The following is a 10,106-nucleotide window of genomic DNA, read 5'->3' as shown; positions in this document are numbered from 1 at the left end:
ATATATTTATTTATATATATATGTATGTATGTATGTATGTATGTATGTATGTATGTATGTATGTATGTGTGTGTATGAGTATGCACACAAGTGCACCAACAGTAGTAAGTGCAACAGCACAAAAATTACTAAACACAACGTCACGTGACGACTACACACCAGGTAACACGAAACATTACACTTCCATACATTAACATGCAACAATGATGGTTTCCATCTTCCACCATCCCCGCTCCCACACCGATCACTACCACCACCACTACCAACACAACCGTCATTATCACCACTGTTAGTACCAGCACCAGCACCACCACCACCATTACCGGAAACCTGCATCAGCACAACCATCACTATTACCACCACCGCCGCCGCCATATATTCAAAATGTAACCACATGTGAATCGTTGGCGATTTTTTTTTTCTCCGTCTTCCTTTTCTCTTAGACTTTCCTCTGTCCCCTGTTCATGAAAAAGAGCTTTGCTCGAAATGTAAAAACCGCCTTTCTTTCCTTCCCTGGGCGTCTGCTAATACTTTGTACGTACCACATCTTCGCGTTGCTGTTTTCTTTTCTGGTTGTTTTTCTTCGATTTTTGGAGGGGGGCTGGGTTTAACTATATATACATATACATATACACACACACACACACACACACACACACACACACATATATATATATATATATATATATATATATATATGTATGTATGTTTATATACATATGTATGTATGTATGCATATATGTATGTATGTATGTATGTATGTATGTATGTATGTATGTATGTATGTATAGATAGATAGATAGATAGTTAGATACATAAAGAGAGAGAGAGAGAGAGAGAGAGAGAGAGGGTAGAGATACGTAGATAGATAAAAAGAGAAGTTATATACAAGTGTTCGTTTGTCTTTGTGTTTGTCCCTTTCTAATGGCTTGACAACCGGTGTTCGTTTGTTTACGTCCCTGTAACTTAGCAGTCCGGCTAAAGGAACCGATGGAATAAGTACCAGGGTTTATAACAAATAAGTACGGGTATCGATTCTTTCGTCTAAAACCCTTCATGACTGTGCCCCAGCATGGCCGCAGTGCAGCCCTTTGGCTTAAGCGAATAAAAGATTAAAGATATTTCAGCTTTCTGTGAGATACAGTTGAAGAAGAAATCTCGAATGTTCCTTCACACAGGATTTCAAAAATCCGTGCAGAAAATAGAAAACATAAAATTAAAGCCATCCGAAGCAGTTGACAAATTCTTTACAAATATTGAAAATACCACCATCTCAACCAGCACCTGCAGCAGCACCACCACCACTGCTACCAATACTACTACTACTACTACTACTACTACTACTACTACTACTACTACTACTACTACTAGCAGCTCTCGATTTTTTCATTTTCCTATCCTTTCTTTTTTTTTTTCCTATAGATTTTAAGTTGCGGGGACATATGAAATTCACATCTTGGAAGTATTTCTATGAAAGAAGCAATTTTTATAAGGAAATATCTTTGAGAAAATCAATGAAAATATTGTGGAATTTGATTAGCAAAACCTGAAACGAATTTGGTTTCTCTCTTGATTACCTGTGGTGTACTGACGATGTACTTAGAATGCCAAAACAAGATGTGCCGAACATTATAATAAAGTAAATTTCAATTTATAAAATATTTTTTCTTTTATCTTTTCCATTTATTTGCCTTTCATTTCTACAGTCTGTGTATATGTGTGTGTGTGCGTATGTATGCATCTCTCTCTCTTCTTCTATCTCTCTCTCTTTTTCTCTCTCTCTCTCTTTTTCTCTCTCTCTCTCTTTTTCTCTCTCTCTCTCTTTTTCTCTCTCTCTCTCTAAAGATATATATATATATATATATATATATATATATATATATATATATATATACATGTATGGCAAAAGTTTAGATTCAGATGAATATGGTACTTAAGTTGAGGCACCAGAATTTTGTACAGTTATTATCCATACAATTTCAAAGTGAGGTGATTAAAATCAAAATAAGCAACAAGTATATCCAGAGGTAATGCAGTACGATCGTTTCATGCAACTCCATTTAATTGAACAAGGAAATCATTACATCAATTTAAAATGCAGAGCAATCGCCAGCTGCACAAAGACATAGAATTTAATTAAATAGAAGTTACTTCTATGCTCAAGTGAAGACAACATGTTCTTTGTCTATCTCCTTAACCTCTTGGAGATTTTAGGTATAATTATACTAATATCTCCATATGTTCTAATTTAATTAAATTCTATATCTTTGTGCAGCTTGATGTAGATTGCATTGTTCAATTAAATGGAGTCGCATGAAACGATCGTACTGTATGAGAGAGACAGGCACAGAGACCGACAAATAGATAGATAGTCACATAGATAGACAGACAGACAGACAGACAAACAGACAGACAGACAGACAGACAGACAGACAGACAGATAGATAGATAGATAGATAGATAGATAGATAGATAGATAGATAGATAGATAGATAAAGAGACAGACTCTCAGACAGACAGACAGACAGACCGAAAGACAGACAGACAGACAGACAGACGGACATATGCATAACAGCGCAAACGAGGAGAACTTGTTTATATATAAACACATTAAAAGCCATCCCTGTAGGTGAAATAAGAATGTAAACACACACAGCACGAACACAGAAATAGATATTTCTCTCCTTAAAACTGCGTGTGTGCATGTGAGCATTTGAGTGTGTGAACATGTGTGTGTGTGTGTGTGTGTGTGTGTGTGTGTATGCGTGTGTGTGTGTGTGCGTGTGCGCCTATGCTGCTATGTGTATGTTCTTGTTTGTTTGTTTTTTTCTAATTATTAATGCTGATATAGGTAAACAAGATAAACCAGATTAATGGCGATGACTGAGATTTAAAGTGTAAACTGTTTTCTTACCTTGGTTTCATTCAATAACCGAACTGGGTCTCTTTCTGCAACCACTTGAACCTGTTTGGAGGGGAACAACAGAGAAAAATATACTAGCAACAATCTTAATCATGATAATGTGATAATGATTAGCATATATAATATGTGTGTGTCTGTGCGTGCGCGTGATCGCACGTGTATGGATGCAGGGGTTTCATAGCCCGTTTCCTGACCAGAACCTTCAGCAGGGAGTGAGAAGGAGGTAGGCCATCCGCAGTACCAACGAAGCGGCAGAGAAGGCCTCAAGGTAGCTGTAGATCAAAAGAGGAGAGCCACGGGTACTATGTTACGGGGACGTAAACACACCAGCATCGGTTGTCAAGCGATGTTGGAGGACAGACACACAAACACACACACACACACACACACACATATATATATACATATATACGACGGGCTTCTTTCAGCTTTCGTCTACTAAATCCAGTCACAAGGCTTTTGTCGGCCCGAGGCTATAGTAGAAAACACTTGCCCAAGGTGCCACGCAGTGGGACTGAACCCGGAACCATGTGGTTCATAAGCAAGCTACTTACCACACAGTCACTCCTAAGTACATTTTAAGGCAGCGAGCTGGCAGAATCGTTACCACGCCGGACAAAATGCTTAGCGTTGTGTCTTCCGACTTTATCTTCTGAATTCAAATGCCGTCGGGGTCAACTTTACCTTTCATTCTTTCGGGGTCGATAGAATAAGTAGCTGTTGAGCACTAGTATCGATGTGATCGACCATCCTCTTCCACGAAACTTCTGCTAAAATTCGAAACCAATATTTAAGTCCTTTTAAGTTCTACGTTCAAATCACACTCGGATTAAATGTACCTTTCATTCTTGTGAGTGCAATAAAGCAAGTACCAATCTATAATAAATTTTACAACTGATATATCGACTAAACCTTTAAAACGAATGCCTCAGCGTGGTAATAAATTCCAATAAGTGAAAGTAGGAAAAGAATATTAGAGTTTTAATAGGAGCAGAACAAAGACTTCGATGGAAGATGAAGCACTGGAAAAGTGATAGAGAGCCACACACCCCGCTGGTTACTAAACGAGAACCAATGGTTAGAATAAACTTTAAGAAGTAAACGGAGACAGAAACCAGCAAGGCGCCCAGCGAGACACTGAGTTTTGATTATGCGTCAAAGCATAAAGCTGTTAATCTTATCAATGAATTAGTCTACGAATGTTGCAAGATGGCACGAAAAGAAGAGAATAAAAAGAAGACATGGCAGTATGTAGGGAGAATAAAAACTGTGAAGTTAGTGGAAAGTTTGGATTCAAAGCAGATGAAAGGTGAGAGCAGCACTTGCTGAAATCTGTCACTGTTAAACTACTACCATAAAAAATGTGTGATTTCTCTGTAAGCACTGGTTATATAACAACGGAAACTTGGAGAATGTATATGACAGCAATGAAGAAAAGGAGTGAGTGGGTGTGAAAGAGAGAGAGAAGGAGAGTGAGTGAGAGAGAGAGAGAGAGGTGGGGAGAAAATGGAAGCGTAGTATAAAACATCGTAATTTTTTTACTACACTAACAGAAAAAAAAAATATTGGAAATTATTTAGACTTGGCAAAAGAACTGAGAAATCTTTGAAACATGACAATAAACGAAAAATCATTTTTTTTTCTTCTGTTGTCATAGGGACACTGGCACGGGAAAACACAAATAATTTGTTTGTTTTGTGGGTGGGAGGAGGGAGGAGGAGTTGGTGTTGAGACTGAGTAACGTTGAAATTGAAACACGAAACTTGTTAACTTTTTCCTTGTTTTTTAATTTTTTTTATAAGAATTATGCAGAACAGGTTTTGAAAGTTGACGAGGTTTTATTGTTATTCAATTTCAAAACATAAATTTGTTGTGTACAACGTGAGACACTGACGACGATGATGATGATGATGATGATGATGATATATGTATATGATTATTTTTTCTCAACCAGCTGCTGGTCGGCTACTTCAGGCTGATGACGAGCAATGACTCAGAAACATGTCCCTGAATGCAGACTAAAGCTGGGTGGAGACACAGGAAATGTGTCAAGGCCAACAGGAAGCGGTCTAGCTACCTAGGGCTAAATAGTAGCAGTATGATTCCCTTAATGGGTCTGTCACATTAAGTTGACAGTAAACAACTGCTTTATCGTAACACTGCTGCTTATATCTCTCTGTGAGATTTATAATTAGATCATTTCTAATTTTGTAACCAGTGAATGTGGTTGGTCCAGTTAGCGTCTACACCTTTTAATTAGCAATTCCACCTCGCTAATCACTAATTCATCCTCATTGTCTTCTTCAAAGAGTTCATAGAATTCCATTAGAAAAGCATCTATGCTTCACGCAACCATAAAATCCATGTATCGCGATATTTGTGTATGGACTGATGTATGAAGCACCAACTTCGCCTACCTCTTTAACCAATACTCAGTTTTAAAAACAAGGCGCGTGTGGTTCTGTAACTCTTCCATTGACAGATAGTAGAGACACAGTCTCACAAATTTTGCCAAGGCTTCTTTTAATTGCTCCTTTGCGGGCACACTTAAAACCTCTCCGCTTTTCGAGAGGCAGAGTTATGTACTTTTCCTTTTTGCCTTTTGTTTGATAAAATCGTCAAACAAGAAAGCTCATTTATTGTGGTTTACTTCTACAATTTCCTGTATGTTTTCAGAGAGCTAACCTATATGTAATGCCGCTTTTTGGTTCCAAACATTAGAAAATATATTTATAATAGCACATCATCGTGAAAATTATTTTGGTTATTAATTACCAGTGACTGCATTTACATTGCAGATTTCTACACTTACGTTTTTTCTTTTTCTGTAAATTTTCCGAAGTGTCAATGTGTATGTTTGTGTTTGTAAATCGCATATGTTTGTTTAAATTGTTACCATTCTCTTTTTTATTTGTCTAGAATTTATTTTTATATTCTGTATTTTCTTTTTTTTTTTTTCTTCTATTTTCACAATCTTTAACTATTTTTTCCTCGATTTCCCGATATTTACTCTTGCCTCTCCTCCAGACGAGGAAGAAGCCATCTTTAAAGATTTGGAAATGAACACTTTTTTTCTTTTTTTTTTCTTTTCGAAAAGTTAAATAAATGCTTAAAAGACAAATATTTTGTCAAGAATTCCAGAAATCTCTTGTTTGCAAATAATCCATTTTTTAATTATTTTTTTCATTAAATGAAATATGGCAGAATCCAATATTGCTGAAAGCGAAGCGACGCACGACCGATGTCAACAAATGCTAAATTTAACAAATAACAACCGTTATTAAGGAGAAAGATGGTCGGTTACATCTACCCCAGTGCGTAACTAGTACTTATTTCATCAACCCCGAAAGGATGAAATGCAAAGTTGACCCCGGCGGAATTTGGACTCGGAAGATGATCACGAAAACCAAAAGAAGCTCCACTCCGTATTCAAATTGATATGAAAATACAGGAGACAATTGAGAACTGAAGACGTACATCTAAGTGATGAAGTTGACCTAATTCCACACTCCTTTCTTTCACTGGATTCGATCCGTGTTTATACCTGCCTGTTTTGTAATACAAACAATGAATTTATTTTATTAATATCTTATCGATTTTCGTCGTTGCTCTTGCTTTTAGTACTTTTCATGTCGGTCATATTTGTGTTTTCAAGTGCCAAATACTGATTATATTCGTGAGTCTGTTTCAGAATAATTTCGTCAGTTTATATAGCTACAAAAAAAATTTCATTTATCCTTTTTTTTTTTTTTTAAATTAGTTTCCGTGGAATTAGAAACTTATCTTATGTTTTTTTTCAGGAACTTATAAAGTACTTCAATCTTTGCTTTTAGCTCCTCTTTCTCCTCCAGTAGAAAAAAAGTCTTATTAAAAAATGTAAAGAAAAATTTTCCAGAGAAATCTAATGTCTCAAACGCAGATCTATTGTTTACCCTAAGAATTGGAATAGACGTGCAAACATCTGTTTGTAAATTAATCGAATTTAAAAAAAAAAATTATTTCCAGCGGTAAGCAAATACATCTGTCTACAATGAAACGAGAACAGCAATAACAACAACGATTATACTACTACTACTACTACTACTACTACTACTACTACTACTACTACTACTACTACTACTACTACTACTACTACTACTACCACTACTCCAATAATAATAATAATAATAATAATAATAATAATAATAATAATAATAATAATAATGATAATAATAATAGCACATACCCAAGGCACACAGAGCTGCGCTCGGTAGTGAAGTGAAAGCGCGCTATAAAAATAAAACTACTGAACAATAATAATAATAATTCTTGTTGCTATTCTTATCACTATTATTATTATCATTAATTATTAATATCACAACTGCTGACCTCGTGCCAAAGGTTGAAACCAGCTACACAGATTTTAAAAAGTCATAGGTGTGGAAATGAAGGCGATCTTTCAGGAGGTCAACGGTAGGTCGATGATCCTAAGATAAGCAGGGTCGTCTCAAGGCATAGGAACATTGGGCAGTTGTCCAGAGAGCTCACAGGCTTAGGGAACCTAATTCAAATCTATGTGTGCTGTGGTTTGCTGTCAATAAATAAACACTATAGAGCCCAATGCATTGATTTGTCTAGGGACCCATACATAATGCTGTTGAGATTGCCCTGAAGATGAGTATTTAGAAGCTGGTTGCCGTCTATTTTCCCATCGGAGGCAGGATATCTAGACTTCTCCGAGCACGTAGAGTCATTTGTGAGTGCATCTTGCTCGTTAGCATTGGTGAACGCTAGGAACACCAGTATAGACGCACACTGGGCTACCACAGCTCATAGCATATGACATACTGGAGTGATGCGACAATTGAACTTCAGCGTCTGAAATAGTAGAATCTACGTCAGACTGTGCGGAATTTGAGTCGCTAGCACTGAATGGTTTTGCCTACAAATATTATTGTAGCATGCCACAGTTGTTCGCTTCTCCTTTAACATCCCAAATTCGTCAAAATTACCCTTGTCGTAAAATTTACAGGCTCATGTAGCATTTCCGTTTCCAACTTTGGCTTCCACTCCAATGATACTTGAAGATGATGAGGGTTTAGCCTGAGGGCGGAAGATCCGTCCTCAAACATTACAGCTACAGAATTTCCTTTGTCATAGCAACAACACTTTTCCTTGCCAAAGAATTTTGATGGATCACTTTGCTTGTCTGCCATTCTGTTTACCTGTCTGTCTTTCTACCCACCTTCTCTCTCTCTCTCTCTGTCTCTCTATCTGTCTCTGTCTGTCTGTCTGTCTGTCTGTCTGTCTGTCTGTCTGTCTGTCTCTCTCTCTCTCTCTCTCTCTGAATTCGCTACGTTGTACTGTGAGAAAGTTTGAGAGATGTGGTCTGTAAGCGCTTCTCATAGAAATAATTGATACGTAAGCTGCTGGAACGGTGCAATGACGAATCGACAAGCAATACAGTAAAAAACGATAATAAAACAACGTGTGTGTATATGTGTGAGTGAGAGAGAGAGAGAGAGAGAAAGAGCGTGTGTGCGTGTGTGTGTGAGTGTATGCGTGGTGTGCAGCTGTAGGTGCGTGTGTGTACGTGTGCGAGTTCGTGTATATATATATATATATATATATATATATATATATATATATATATATACATTTGTGTGTGTATGCATGTTTTGTTTGTATAGATAGAGAGAGGGAGCGAGAGACAGACAGACATGTAGATAGATAGATAGATAGATAGATAGATAGATAGATATAAATTCTGAATTCACGAATATGAAGTCATAACTTAACATATCATCATCATCACCATCATCATCATCATTATCAACATCATCATCATCACCACCACCACAATTACGACCATCACCATCATCAAAACCACCACCAACACCACCACCACCATCATCATCATCATCATTTTTGTTTTTTTATTATTGCCATCATCATCCTCGTCATCATCACTAACAGCATTATTGAATTGGAATAAACAAAATTATTTTCTGAAAAAAACAAAAAAACTACAACAACAACAACAACAATAAACATTTAGTATTATTTTTGGAGATGATCCAGAGAGATATGCGCGCGTATTGGCATCATCGAAGCCAGATAAGATGCAGTGCAGTGTGTCCAAGGATAGAGAGCGGGTCCCAGCATTGGCAGAGGAAAGATTTTAAAGATTTTGGCAGGAAAACCATTCTAAAAACATATAATTTATTATTATTATTATCATTATTATTATTATTATTATTATTATTATTATTATTATTATTATTATTATTATTATCATTATTATTATTATTATTATTATTATTATTCTTATTATTATTATTATTATTGTTATTATTATAGTTATTATTATTATTACTATTATTATTATTTATTATTACTATTACTATTACTATTATTATTATTATTATTATTATTATTATTATTATTATTATTATTGATAGCGAGGCAAATCTGTGTGTTTGTGTGGGCCTCGTAAAGTGTGTGTTTGTGATGTAAATGGGTGTAGATATTTTCATATGTATGTCTACGTGTGTATATATTTATGTATGTTGAGTACGTTTGAATGACTATTGGTTGGATTACTGACGTGTATTAACGATTCATAGGGTAGGTTGGATGGATAAGTTCCAATCGGGGTGCGAGATGCGATTTTTCGAAGGATAAAAAAAAAAAGAAAATAATAATAATCAACGGAGGAAGTGATTAGAGATTATTTTTCTTTTAAGACGTAACGAGGAAATAAGCCGTCAGACGAAAACACATACACACTTATACATTCAGACACAAAACAAAAAACACAAACATACACGTAAACACAAATACACACGTGTGTGTGTGTGGTGGGGGTGTTCTTTTTTCTCATAAACCAGCGTCCTGGTTTTCAAATAATGTTTATCGTTATGCACTGAGCCTGAAAGATTGTTTGCGGATACATGGCATATTATACATTATTAAAGCTGTTTTTAAGTCCAGTACATGCATATGTGTGTGTGTGTGTGTGTGTGTGTGTGTGTGTGTGTGTGTGTGTGTGTACATATATACAGGGTTGGCCAAAAGTCACCTGACAGTAAATCAAAACCATTTAATTCCAAGATTTATTTATTCATGTTTAACAACTGAATGAATTTAATAAAAAGCATCTAAATATGAAACATCATGAAAATTGTTCAAACTGAAGTCCTTC

The 10,106-nt window shown here is 36.0% G+C and overlaps 1 protein-coding gene across 1 annotated transcript in view; it reads right to left on the bottom strand.

Annotated features, from left to right (window-relative positions):
- Positions 1 to 10,106, bottom strand: part of LOC106870511 (coiled-coil domain-containing protein 148) — a 61,034-nt gene that overhangs the window by 14,705 nt on the left and 36,223 nt on the right. Inside the window, exon 10 of the mRNA XM_052974528.1 lies at positions 2,915 to 2,965. Coding sequence (XP_052830488.1) covers positions 2,915 to 2,965 — 51 coding nt within the window. The remainder of the gene's footprint in view (positions 1 to 2,914; positions 2,966 to 10,106) is intronic.

This window comes from Octopus bimaculoides, chromosome 18 (genome assembly GCF_001194135.2).
Source record: "Octopus bimaculoides isolate UCB-OBI-ISO-001 chromosome 18, ASM119413v2, whole genome shotgun sequence".
Taxonomy (NCBI): domain Eukaryota; kingdom Metazoa; phylum Mollusca; class Cephalopoda; order Octopoda; family Octopodidae; genus Octopus; species Octopus bimaculoides.
The sequence above is the reverse complement of the archived record's forward strand: the minus strand, read 5'-3'. Positions and strand labels throughout refer to the sequence as shown.